We start from the raw sequence: 14469 nt of genomic DNA, 5'->3' as shown, positions 1-14469 counted from the left end.
TGAAGGCGGGGCCCGAGACGGGCCGCCGGATCTGACGCGCGCACAGGGCGCGCCGCGGGGCCGCGCTGCCCCTGCCGCACTACCACTACCCTGCCACGCTGCTGCCGCCACTGCTGCCCCGCCCCCCGCCCCCCCCCCGCCCGCCCTTGCCTTGCCCTTGCTGCCCCTTGTCCCCCCCTTGCCCCGCCCCCCCCTTGCCCCCGCTTGCCCCCCTGTCCCCCCGACCCCGCCCCCCCCGCCGCCTCCCGCGCCCCCCCCCCCCGCCCCCGCACCCCTTGCCCGCCCCCGCCCCCCCCCCCCCCTGTTGCCCCCCGCCCCCCCCCCGCCCCTCTCCCCGCCCCTTGCGCTCGCCTTGCCCCCCCCCCCCCCGCCCTCCCACACTCCCCCCCTTGCCCCCGCCTCCCACTGCGGGGGGGGCCCCCCCGGGCGCCCGCCCTCTGTACCGCCTCCTACGCCCCCCCCCAAAGAAAACACACTTGATTGAACTTGAATTGATAAAAATAGAGAAAAAAAAATGAAAAAAAACCCAAAAAGATAAGAAGGAACCAAAACAAAAAACGAAAGATGAAAAAACTTGAAGACACAGCCCCCCAATTGAACCACGACAGCCCACAAGACCCGAGAAACACGCTCCACCAAACACCCCAACCTGCGACACACCGAAAAATAAACACCACTGACACAACACCAACACACCAAACAGACTGGCACCACCCACAAACCAACGAGAAGAAAACACCACAAAAATGCAAAATAACGCTGCCGCCGCCACCACCACTACCACTGCCGCCACTGCCCGCCGCCGCCAACGCCACCGCCGCCGCCACGCCACCACCGCCGCGCCGCCTGCTGCTACTGCCGCCGCCGCCGCCGCCACCCACTGCCGCCACTGCCACCGCACTGCCTGCCTGCCACTGCCGCCATAACGCCACTGCCTGCTGCCGCCGCCGCCGCCACTTAACTGCCCTGCCTGCCTGCTTCCTGCTGCCTGCCGCACCCTGCCCCGCCACTGCTGCTGCCGCCGCCGCCCTGCCTGCCGCCTGCGCACCGCCACTGCCCTTGCTGCTGCCACCGCTGCCGCTGCCCGCTGCCGCGCTGCGCCGCTGCTGCGCCTGCCACTGCTGCTGCCGCCGCTGCCGCGCCGCCACTTGCTACCACTGCCGCCGCCTGCCGCCACTTCCGCCGCCACCACTTGCCCGCCGCCGCCGCTGCCAACGCACTGCCACTGCGCCGCCCTTTACTGCCTGCCACTTAACGCCGCCGCCTTGCTGCCGCCTGCTGCCGCCACCGCACTGCCCCACTGCCTGCCGCCACCGCCGCCACTTCCCCGCCCGCCACGCCACTACCTTCCCTGCCGCCTGCCCGCCTTCCCTTCCCACTTCCTTCTTCCGCCACTGCCGCCAGCGCGCCGCCGCCCTTGCCGCCGCCACCACTGCTGCTAACACTTGCCGCCGCTGCGCCACTCGCCGCCTGCTACGCCACTTCCTGCCTGCCGCGCCACTGCCGCCGCCTGCCGCCTGCCTGCCTGCTTGCCACTGCCACTTGCCTGCTGCCACCGCCGCTACTGCCCCGCGCCATACGCGCTGCGCGCCGCTGCACTGCTACCGCCACCGCACCGCTACTTCCTGCTGCCCGCCTGCCGCTGCTGCTACCACTGCGCCTGCCTGCCGCCACGCCACTTGCGCCACTGCCGCCTGCGCCACTGCTGCTGCCTGCCACTTGCCGCCGCTACTGCCTGCTGCTGCCGCCACTGCCCCGGCCGCCCCTTGCGCTTGCCACCCCCACCCCCCCCCCCCTTGCCCCCTGACGCCCCACCCCCCCTTGAACACCTCACGACTTCGCTGCCTCCCTTGCCCCCGCTCCCGCCCCTGGCCGCCCCCCGCGCAGCTGGCCTCCCCCCCAGCCCCCCCCCCTCCCCTGACCCCCCCGCCGTGCACAGCCATCCCCCGCCCCCCCCCCCGCGCCCCCCCCCCCCCCCACCCCATCCCCCCTTGCTCCCCCCGCCCGCCCCGCCCCCCCCCGCACACGCTCCCCCCCCACCCCCCCCACCCCACCCCCCCTTGCCCCGCCCCGCACCCTTGCCCCCCCCCCCCCCCGCCACCCCCCCTTGCCCTTTCCCCGCCCCCCGCCCCCGCCCCCCCGCCCCTTGACCTGCCCCCCCCCTTCCCCCCCCCCACCCCCAGGCCCCCCGCCCCCCCCCCCGCCCCCCCCACTTTCCCTTGCTCCGACCCCCCCCCCCCGCGCCCACCCCCCCCCTCCCCCCCCTTCCACGCCTCCGCCCCCCGCCCCTCGCCCCGTCCCACCCACGCCGCCGCCCGCCCCCCTCACCCTTGCGCCGCCCACTTCCGCCCCCCGCGCCGCCCCTCGCCCCCCCCCCTCCCCGCCCCCCCCCCTTGCCCCCCCCCCCCGCCCCCCTCCCCCCCCCTCTGCCCCCCCCTTGCGCACTGCTCCCTGCCCCCTTGCCGCCGCCCTCCCCCCCCCCCCCCCCCCCACCCCCGCTCCCCCCCCCCTTGCCCCGCGCCGCCCCTCCTCCCCCCCACCCCCCCGCCCCCCCCCCCCCCCCCGCCCGCTCCCCCCCCCTCCCCCCGCCCTCCCCCCCCGCCCACCGTCTGCCCCCCCGCTTGCCCATGCCTGCCCCCCCCCCAAAAACCCCTTGTCCCCTCCCCTCCCCCCCTCCCCCCCCCCCCCCACGCCCATCCCCTTCCCCTCCCCCGCAGTCACACCCTGACACCGCCTGGGCCGCACCACCCGGCACCCGCCCCCTTGCCCCCCCCGCCTGCCCACCCCCCCACCTCGGCCCCCCCCACCCCCCCCCCCCTTCCCCCCCCCCCCCCCCCCGCCCCCCCCCGCTTGCACCCCCACTCGCCCGCCCCGCCCCCTCCTCCGCCTTCTCCCGCCCCCGGTCCCCACCCCCCCGCCCCCCCCCCCCGCCCGCCCCCCCCGCCCCCCCCTGCCCTCCCCCTTGCCCCTGCCCCCCCCCCTCCCGCCCGGCCTCTGCCCCCTCCGCACCAGCCCCTGCCCCCCCCCCACGCTGCCCCCCCCCTGACGCCCGCCCGCCCCCCCCCCCCCCCCCACTTGCCCCCCACCCCCCGCCCGCCCTGTCCACCGCCCACCCCCGCCCACCCACCCACCCCCCTTGCCCCCCCCACCCCCGCCCCGCGCCCCCCCTTGCCAGCCCTTGCTCCCCTTGCCCTGCTCCCGCGCCCCTCCCCCCCCCACCGCGCCCCCCGCCCCCCGCCCCCCGCCGCACCCGCCCCCCCTTGCCCCCCCCCCCCCCCCGGCCGCCCCCCCCCACCCTCGCGCGCTTGCCCCCCGCCCCTCACCCACCTTTGCCCCCCCAGCCCCTCCCCCCCTTGCAGCGCGCTCCCCCCCCGCCCCCACCGACCCCGCTCCTCCCCCCCCCCCCCCCACCCCCCCCGCCCCCCCCTCCCTGCCCCCGCCCGCCCCGAACCCCGCCCCCCTTGCCCCCGCCCCCTGCCCGCCCCGCCCCCCCCCCCCCCCTGCCCCCCCGCCACTTGCCCCTGCCCCCCCTTGCTACCCCCCTTGCACCGCGCGCCTTCCCTTGCCCCCCCCGCCCGCCCCGCCCCGCTCCCCTTGGCCACCCGCCCCGCAGCGCCCCTGCACGCCCCCCGCGCCTTGCGCCCCCCCCCCCCCCGGGGCCCGCGGCCACGCTGCGGGCCCACCCCCCGGGGCGGGCCCCGCCCCGCCAGCCCCCTCGGCCTCACCCCCCCCCCCCCCCGCCGCCCCTGCCCAGCCCCCCCCGCCCGCCCCGCCCCGTCCCCCCGCCTTGCCGCCCCCCCTCCACCCCCCGCGCCACCCCCCGCACTACTGCCTGCCTGCCCGCCTGCCTGCCGCCGCCACCCGCCGCCACTGCACCACTACCACCGCCGCCACCGCCTGCTGCCCCTGCCACCACCTGCCTGCCACCACTGCACTGCTACTGCTACCCACTGCCTGCCCGCCCCGCCCTGCACCTGCCACCACACTACCCTGCTACTGCACCACCTGCCTGCCTGCACTTCCCACCACGCCGCACCCTGCTACCGCCTGCACCCGCCACCACCACTGCCTGCCCGCCTGCCTGCCCCAACACCTGCCCTGCCTACCGCCCGCCTGCTACACTGCCTGCCTGCCTGCTACCTGCCCCCACTACACCGCCACCCGCCGCCTGCCCTGCCACCACTGCCCCCGCCTGCGCCACGCACCCCCACTGCCCCGCACCACTGCCCGCCACCACCACGCCTGCCTGCCCACTGCCACCCCACCACCCGCCTGCCTGCCCGCCACTGCCTGCCACCACCACCTGCCCCGCCACCCGCCGCACCACTGCCCCACTGCTACCCACCACCCACCCCACCCCACCCCACCACTACCTGCCCCCCCCCCCGCCCCCCCCCCCCCCCCCCGCCCCACCCCCTTTGCCCGCCCGCCCCCCCCCCCCGCTGCCCTCGCCTCCGCCCCTCCCCCCCCCCCTCCCCCCCGCCGCCCCCCCGCCCCGCCCGCCCCCCGCCGCCCCCCTGCCCCCCCCCTTGCTTGCCCCCCCCGCCCTGCACCCCCCCCAAGCCCCCCTCCCCCCCCCCCCCCACCCCCCCCCCCCCCCCAGCCGCCCTTCCCCGCCCGCCCCCCCCCCCCCCCCTCCCCCCCCCGCCCCCCCCCCCACCCCGCCCTGCCCCCCCCCCCCACCCCCCCCCCACCCCGCTCCCCCCCCCTTGCTCCCGCCCAGGGCCCCCTGCGATCCTGCCCCCCCCCCCCCTGCCACGCCCCTGGGCCCCCCAGCCCCCCCCCCCCCCCCCCCTGCCCCCCCCGCCCCCCCCCCCCCCCGCCCCCCACCCCCCCCCCGCCGCCGCCCCCCCCCCCCCACCCCGCCCCGCCCGCCGCGCGCCCTTGGTCGCCTCCCCCCCCCACACCCGGACCCCCGTGCGCCCCCCTGCTCCCCCCCCCCCCCACCCCCCCCCCCCCCCCTCCCCCCCCCGCCCTGCATCCCCCTGCCCTTGCTACCACCCCCCCGCCCACACCCCCCCCCCCCCCCCCCCCCCCCCCCACTCCTGCCCCGCACCTTAGCCCCCCCCCCGCCCTTGCCCCTCCCCCTGCCCACCTCAACTGCCCCAGCCCCCCCGCCCCCCTGCCCTCCCCCCTCCACCCCCCCCGTCGCCCCCATTACCGCGCCCCTTGCCGCCTGCCCCCGCCCCCCCCCTACCCCCCCTCCCGCCCCCCGCCCCCCCTGGTCCGCCCCCTCCCCCCCCCCCCCCCCCCCCTTCCGTCCTTGCCCCCCGCGCTGATCGCCCCCCCCACCCCCCCCCCCCGCCCCCCCCCGCCCCCCCCCCCCCCCTTGCCCCCCCCCCCCCCACCCCCCCCCCGCTCTACCCCACCCCCCTTACCCCCTTCCACCTATGCCACCCCTCCCCCCCTGCCCTGCCCCCCCTCTGCCCCCCCCGCCCCCCCTCCCCCTGGGCCCCCCTGCCCCCCCCCCCCCCCTGCCCGCCACCCCCCCCCCCCCCACGCCCACCCCCCCCCCCCCCCCCCCCCCCCCCCCCCCGCCCCCCCCCCCCCCACCCCCCCAGCCCCCCCCACCCCCCCCCCCCCCCCCCCCCCCCCCCCCCCCATGCCACCCCCCTGCCCCCCCCCCACCCCCCCCCCCCCCCTGGCCCCCCCCCGCCCCCCCCCCTCCCACTGCCCCCCCACCCCCCCCCACCCCCCCCCCCCCTCCCCCCCAGACCCCCCCGCCCCCCCCCCCCGCCCACCCGCCGCCCCCCCTCCCCCCCCCCAGCCCCCTACCCCCCTCCCCCCCTGACTCCCGCCCCCCCCCCCCCCCTGCCCGCCACCCCCTCCCCCCCCCGCCCCCCCCCGCCACCCACCCCCCCCGCCCCCCCCACCCCCACCCCCCCCCCCCCCCCCCACCCCCCCACCCCCACCCCCCGCCCCCTTGCCCCCCCCAACCACCACCCCCCCCCCACCCCCCCCCCCCCCCACCCCCCCCCACCCCCCCCCACACCCCCCCCCCCCCCCCCCCCCCCACCCCCCCCCCCCCCGCCATTGCCCCCCCCCCCCCTACCGCCGCCCCCCCTCCCCCCCCCCCCCCCCCCCCCCCCCCCCCCCCCCCCCCCCCCCCCCCCCCCCCCCTTGCCCCCCCCCCCCCACACCCCCCCCCCCCCACCCACCCCCCTTTCACCCCCTCGCCACCCCCCCCCCCCCCCCCCCCCCCCCCCCCCCCCCCCCCCCCCCCCCCCCCCGCCACCCCCCCCCCACCCACCCCGCCACCCCCATATGCCCCCCCCCCACCCCCCCCCCACCCCCCCCCCACACACCCCCCCCCCCCCCACCCGCTTCGCCCCCCCCCCACCCCCCCCCCCGCCCCCCCCCCCCCCCCACCACCCCCCCCTGCCCCCCCCACCCCCCCACCCCCACCATCCCCCCCGGCACCCCCCCCCCCCCCCACCCCCCCCCCCCCCACCCCCAACCCCCCCCACCCCCCCCCCCCCCCCCCCCCCCCCCCCCCCCCCCCCCCCACCAGTCCCCTTGTCTGAGTCCCTAGAGTCCATACTCCGCACCCCCACCCTCCTGACTCCACCAGCTCTCCGAGTTTTCCCTGATCACCCATCCCCCCACCTGCCTCCCCCCCCCCCCACCCCCCTAGTCCAGCCCCCATCCCCCCCCTACCCTCCTCCCCCCGTCCCCTTCGCCACCACCCCCCCCCCCCCCCCCCCCCCCCCCCCCACCCCACCACCCCCTCCTCCCCCCCTTCACCTGCCATGCCCCACGCCCCACCCCCCCCCCCCCCCCCCCCCGACCCCCCCCCCCCCCCCCCCCCCCCCCCCCCCACCCCCCTGACACCCCCAACCCCCCTCTCTACCCTCCCCCCCACCCACTCCTACCCCCCCCCTCACCCCCCCCCAGTCCCTACCACCCACACCGCCTTCATACGTGACAATCCCCGGCTAAAATCCTCAACACACCGCCCTACTAAAACCCACCCGGGCACCCCTACAAACCCAAAAGGGCCTAACGGAAAAAATTTAAACAAAAAGTCAACCCCCAAAAAAAATAATCAATGAATGCAAAACCTGATTTGCCCCGCCCATAAGATTACAAAAATATATAAGGCCGCAGTGACCTAGTTTTACGGAATCACATCACAAAACAACTGATAACAACCCAAAAACCACTACCACCTGCCCCCACAATTGCAAACAACCTCAAACCAAAAAATAACAAAAAAAACACACTTCACACAACAAGTCCGGTGGGGAGGGCACGAAAAAATCAAGTAGAAGGTAATCAAAAGACCCAAAAATACCCCCAAACAAAACCCACACCACACAGCAATACATGAGGTTGTGATATCACTGGATAACGTAACCAAAACAACAACACCCACCCACCCAAAACCATTCAGCAAACAAAAGACCCCCAACACATAAAACACACAAAAAAGCCTGTGATGTAAACCAACAAACATACCGCCAGACAAACACCAACAAGTAAATCACCCCAACAAAACCCCCCAACACAACCAACACTGTTGCACTACACCCAAAAAACGCCTCAACATTCCAAAAACCCCCAACCAAAAACTACAACACCACCAAACCCCGCCCAATCGCTTAAACACAAACAACATGCCAAACCAAACCCACCAATCACGAAACCCCCGCCCCAACCAAAGGCACTTCAAACCGTCCGACACAACCATACAACCTCCCGCATCAAAAACATACAACAACACACCCAAAACACCCCACCAAGCCACCACAACACCAACCTCCCGAGCAGTAACTCCACGCCCCCCAAAACGGCCACAAGCATGACCCAACCACTCCACCAACCAAACAAACAAGCCGTCACAGTTTCCGCTGGTCCCCTCACCCCCCCACCCACAAACCCACTCAACCAACAAACCCCTAAAAGATTGACAATGATAAGAGAGGAAGAGCAACCAATGAACCCATAACACAAATACCCACAACAAACTAAACAACAAAAGGGGCTGAGATACAACCCCACCCCTCCAACAAGATTCAACCCCAACAAGAAACACTAAACTAGCAACCAACGGATGGGCCCAACGGAGAAGAGTGACAACTAACATAATAAAGACACACTTACAAGACAGAACAAACCACCAAACAACACAACAACCCACTCAAAAATGCCCACAAACACACCACAACACCCCCAACAACAAACAAACAACCAACCACCAAAAAAACCCCAAACACACCCAACCCAACACCCTACCACCCACCCTGAAACAAACAACTTCATAGCCCCCAACCAAGCCAACGATTTTCAACCCACAAGAACACCAACTATAGATACCACCACAACCCAAAAAATAAGCAAACACCCCCCACACACCCGAAATACATTAATTACGACAAGGACACATCCAACAATTTGCACTAAATACAACCAGACGCCCTCCAGCCCCGTCCCCCCCGCCCCCCCCCCTATCCCCCCCCTCCCTACCCACCACCCCCCCCCATCCAACCACAAACCCGGAATGACACTCTCAGAGAGATTGGCTATTGGTAATGTACCATGACAATGTTAAAATTTGTCCAAGGCGGACAAGAATCTGCAACGCTGCCAAACAACCACAAAGAGGAACGAGACTGTTACCCACAAACACACCCAAAAACACCCACGCACCCCCCAAATACACACCAAAACCACCCACCCAAACAACCCAAAACACACCAACAAAAAACACAACCAAAACAACAACCCACCCCCACAACAAACAAAACAACACATCAACCAATAAACCACCAAAAACACCAATAAAAAACAACCAACTCCAAACACACAAAACACAATCCAAACAATATAAAAAAAGCAACCAACAAAAATAAAACCACAACAATACAAAACACCGAAACAACTCTTAAAAAAAAGAAACCCCACCACAACCAAACAAACCACCAAACAAAAACCAAATCCACCCCCCCCCCCCACCAAAACCAACCCAACAAACCCAAAACCAACCCAACACAAAAACCCCAACCAAAACACCAACCAAACCACTACTGCCTGCCCCTGCCACCACCACCACCACCACCACCACCCACCACCCCACCCCACCCCCGCCCGCCCCTGCCACACACCACTACCACACCACCCCCCCTGCCCACCTGCACCCCCACCCTGCCTGCACCTGCCCCACCACCCCCTGCCCACCCCACCACTGCACCACCCCCACCCCACCACACACACCACCCACCTGCCACCCCACCACCACCACACTGCCACCCTGCCCCACTACACCCCCACCCACTACCCCCACCACCTGCCCCCACCCCTGCCACCCTGCCCCACCACCCCACCCCACCCACCCCCACCACCACACCCCACCCCACTACACACCCACCACCTGCACCACCACCACCACTACCCACCCACCCCCACCCCACACCCCACCCACCACACACACACACTACCACCACCACCCCACCCCACCCCCACCCCACCACACCACCCCCACCCCACCACCACACACACACCACACACCCCACTGCCTGCCACTGCCCGCCACCACCACTACCCACACCCTGCCTGCCCCACCACCCCTGCCACCCCCACCACCACCTGCCCCACCCTGCCTGCCACCCCCGCCCTTCCTTCCCCTTCACCCTGCCACCCCCACCACTACCACTACTGCCTGCCTGCCCGCCCTGCCACCACTGCCCGCCTGCCCTGCCACCCCTGCCACCCCCCTGCCACCACCCGCCTGCCACTACCACTACCCCCACCCCACTACCACTACCCCTGCCTGCTACTACCACTACTCACCCCTGCCACCACCACCACCGCCACCACCACTACCCTTCCCTTCCTGCCCTACTCACCACCCTGCCACTACCCCTGCCTGCCTTCACCACCCTGCACCCCGCCCCCTGCCTGCCACTGCCCCACACCACTGCACCTGCCACCACTGCACCACCACTGCCACCCCACCCCACCCACCACCACTGCCCACCACCTGCCACCTGCACACCACCTGCCACTACTACCCACTACCACCACCACCACTGCCTGCCACCCCCTGCCTGCCACCCTGCCACCCCTGCCACTGCCTGCCACTGCCACCTGCCTGCCCCCACCTGCCTGCCACCACCGCCTGCCACCACCACTACCACCCTGCCACCCCGCCACCACCCACCCTGCCACCTGCACCCCTGCCACCCACCACTGCCCACCACCACCACCACCACTACCACCCCACCACCCGCCCCGCCACCACCCCACCCACACCCTGCCCACCCCCTTGCCACCCCACTGCCACCACCCACCCACCCCCACTGCCCCCTGCCACACCACCACTGCCACCCCACCTGCCACCCCTGCACCCGCCACTGCCTCCACCCACCCTGCCCCCACTTCACCACTTCCTGCCTGCAAACACACTCATAACCAAAAAAAAAAGACTAAAACTCAAAAATATACACAAAATATATCAAAAAACCACACACTAATTGCCCACAATCCAGCAAAACAACACTGCAACAAACAAACAACGCACACCAAAAACCCCACCACCACACCACCACTACCCCTGCACCACCACCACCACCACCCACCACCACCACCACCCCTGCCTGCCACCCCCGCCACTACTACTACCACTACTGCCACTACTACCACCCACACCACCTGCCACCACTGCCCCCACCACTACCTGCCACCACCCCCTGCCCGCCACCACCACCCCTGCCTGCCTGCACTACCTTCACACACCACCACCACCACCCCCCACCACACCACTGCAACACACCACAAAACAACCCCCATACACCCATCCCCCCCCACTCTCATTCTCACCGCCTCACAACAAAATCAAAAAATACCGCCACCCAATAAAAAAACCATAAACCACACACCCAAGCCAAACAACCCCACCTGCCACCACACTGCACCACCACTTTTACCACCACACCACCCCACCCACCACCCACCCCACACACCACCACCTGCCACCACTACCTGCCACACCACCCACCCCTGCCCTGCCCCTACCCCACTACTACACACTACCCTGCCTGCTACTGCCTGCCTGCCACTGCCACTACTGCCACTACTACCACCCCCCCACCACCCTGCCACACGCACCTGCCACCACCACCCCACCCCTACCACCTGCCACCCTGCCCGCCACCACTGCCCGCCTGCTCCTGCCACACCTGCCCACCACCACCACCCACCCCTCCCCTGCCACTGCTACCCCACCACCCCTGCCACCACCCCGCCCTGCCACCCTGCCACCTGCCACCACTACCTGCCTGCCCCGCCACCACACTACCCTGCCACCACTGCCTGCCCCGCCACTACACCCACTGCCTGCCACCCTGCTACTACCACCCCTGCCTGCCTGCCACCACCACACTACTGCCTGCCTGCCTGCCACCACCTGCCACCCCCACTGCACTACTCCACCCACTACCACACCACTGCCACCACCCACCTGCCACTACTGCCTGCCTGCCTGCCTGCCTACTACTGCCTGCCCGCCGCCGCCACCACCGCCTGCCTGCCTGCCCTGCTGCCTGCCACCCTGCACCACTGCCTGCCTGCCTGCCTGCCACCCACCACCTGCCTGCCGCCACCTGCTACCCTGCCACTACCACTACCACCCGCCACCTGCCACCCCGCCACTACCACTACCCCTGCACCTACCCTGCCACCTGCCCACTACCCGCCACCCCCACCCCTGCCCTACCACCACTACTACCACCCGCCTGCCCTGCCACTACTACTACCACTACTACTACCCCTGCTACTACCCTACTACTACTACTACTACTACTACTACCTGCCACCCCACCCCACTACCGCCACCTACTACTACCGCCCTGCACTACCACCACTACCACTGCCGCACCACTTCCTGCTACCGCCGCCACCCTTGCCTGCCCTTACTGCCCGCCGCCTACTGCCACTGCCACCGCCACTACCGCCACCACTTACCACGCGCCACCGCCGCCATACTTCACCGCCACCCTGCCACTACTACCCCTGCCCTGCCACGCCACTTCCTGCCTGCCACTACGCCACTACCACCTGCCTGCCTGCCGCCTGCCTGCCTGCCACCCTGCTACCACCACTACCCGCCTGCCATACTACTGCCTGCCGCCTGCCACACTACTGCACGCCACGCCTGCCACTGCCACCGCACTACTACTGCCGCCGCCTGCCCTTCTTCACTTCCCGCCCGCCACTTCACCCCCACTACCGCCACCGCGCCGCCGCCACCCGCCACTGCCACCGCCGCCACTGCCGCCGCCCTGCCACCACTGCACCTGCCTGCCTTACTGCCGCCTGCCCCTGCCTGCCATACTGCCTGCCTGCCACTTCCGCCACTACGCCGCTACCTGCTGCCGCCGCCTGCCACTGCGCCTGCTGCCGCCGCACCTGCCCGCCACCACCTTGCCCGCCTGCCACTACCACTTCGCCGCTACTGCGCGCCCTTCCCCCACCACCACCCTTGCGCACCCTGCGCCCCGCGCCGCCGCCGCGCCACTGCCGCCCCGCCCTACCACGCCTGCCCGCCTGCTGCCCTTAACCACTTGCGCACTGCCGCGCCGCCTGCCACCACTGCCGCCGCCTGCCGCCTGCTACCGCACTGCCACGCCGCCGCACTGCCGCTACTGCCGCCGCCCGCCGCCGCTGCCTGCTGCCACTACCGCCCCACTAACTGCCTGCCGCCTGCCTGCCCGCCACTGCCCGCCGCACTGCCGCCGCCTGCCCCGCCACTGCCTGCGCCGCCGCCACTACCCGCCTGCCTGCTGCTACCACTTAACGCCACTTGCCCTTGCCCTGCACCCCTTCCGCGCGCTACTACCGCCACCCGCCCGCCCCCTGCCTGCGCCACTGCTGCCGCTGCCACTGCCACTGCCACCACGCCTGCCACCACCGCCGCCACGCCGCCGCCGCCACCACGCCTGCCACTACTGCCGCCGCCACCGCCTGCCTGCTGCTACTGCCCGCCGCCGCTACGCACTGCCGCCCTGCCACTGCCGCTGCCCCTGCTAACCACTTTTACCTGCCTGCCGCCTGCTACTACCACCACCGCACTGCCTGCCGCCGCCGCCACCACCGCCGCCGCCGCACTGCCACTACTGCCACCGCTGCACTGCCGCGCCGCCGCCGCCACCGCCGCCTGCCGCCGCACTTTTCCGCGCCACCACCGCCGCCTGCCGCCGCCGCCGCCGCGCCGCCTGCCGCCGCCTGCTGCGCACCGCGCCACTACTACCACGCCACCACTGCCGCTGCTACTTTCACTACCACTGCCGCCGCCGCCACCGCACTACTGCGCCTGCCTGCCGCCACCGCCACCTGCCCTTACTGCTACTGCCTGCCTGCCTGCTACCACTGCCACTGCCACTTGCCGCACCACCGCCACTGCCCTGCCCTGCACTACCACTTGCCTGCCCGCCCCTTTCCACTGCCACCTGCCACTGCACCGCCACCACCACTGCCACTGCACACCCTGCTACTGCCTGCCACTGCCTGCCTGCCCTACCGCACCCTGCCTGCCTGCCACTGCCTGCCTGCCACCGCCACTGCTGCCTACCACCTGCCACTACCACCTGCCACTGCCACCGCCACCACCGCCTGCCACTACCACCCGCCGCCACTACCCCTGCCACCACACCGCCCGCCACCCCACCCCACCCACCCCACCCACCACCACCCACACACACCACCTACCACCACCACCACTGCCTGCACACCCCACCACTGCACACCACCTGCCACCACTGCCACCACTACTACCACCCTGCCTGCACTGCCTGCACACCTGCACCACCACACCACCCTGCACCACCCACCACCCGCACCCCCACCACCCACCCCTTTCCCCACTACTACCACCACCACTGCACCCTGCCACCACACCACACCACACACACCACCACTACTGCCACCACCCACACACCCTGCACACACACCACCCTGCCACCCCTGCCACCACCCTACCACTGCACCCCTGCACCACACCACACGCCACCACCACTACCACCCCCTGCCAACAACAACCACCAACAACAACAACCCAACCCCAACCAACCAACCACACACAAAAACCCAACAACACCAACAAAAAATCCAACCACCCCCGACGGTGCAACCCAACAAACAAACAAAAAACAACAAAAAAAAAAAAAAACCTGCAACAAACACTACTGCCACCTGCCACCACCACTACTACCCCTGCCACTGCCTGCCACCACCCCACTGCACCACTGCCACTACCCCCTGCCTGCCACCACCACCCCACCACACCCACCCCACCCTGCACCACCACCCCTGCACCTACCACCTGCCCCACCACCACACACACTACACACCTGCCACCCACCCACCTGCCACCACCACACCTGCACCACCCACCTGCACCACCTGCCACCCACCTGCACCCCCCGCCCCACCACCACCTGCACCCCTGCACCCCTGCCTGCACCCCTACCACCA

General features: G+C 71.3%; 1 protein-coding gene across 1 annotated transcript; it reads left to right on the top strand.

Annotated features, from left to right (window-relative positions):
* Window positions 1-564: 564 nt before the first annotated feature.
* Window positions 565-6828, top strand: LOC122138839 (proline-rich protein 36-like). The gene is given in 9 exon segments (XM_042733479.1): window positions 565-1758; window positions 3098-3153; window positions 3209-3476; window positions 3479-3658; window positions 3711-4225; window positions 4287-4699; window positions 4737-5039; window positions 5482-6511; window positions 6687-6828. Coding segments are annotated over 9 exon segments (4101 nt in total).
* Window positions 6829-14469: the final 7641 nt, after the last annotated feature.

The sequence above is a fragment of the Cyprinus carpio genome, chromosome A3 (genome assembly GCF_018340385.1).
Source record: "Cyprinus carpio isolate SPL01 chromosome A3, ASM1834038v1, whole genome shotgun sequence".
Taxonomy (NCBI): domain Eukaryota; kingdom Metazoa; phylum Chordata; class Actinopteri; order Cypriniformes; family Cyprinidae; genus Cyprinus; species Cyprinus carpio.
This window is presented reverse-complemented; position numbering and strand designations above follow the sequence as displayed.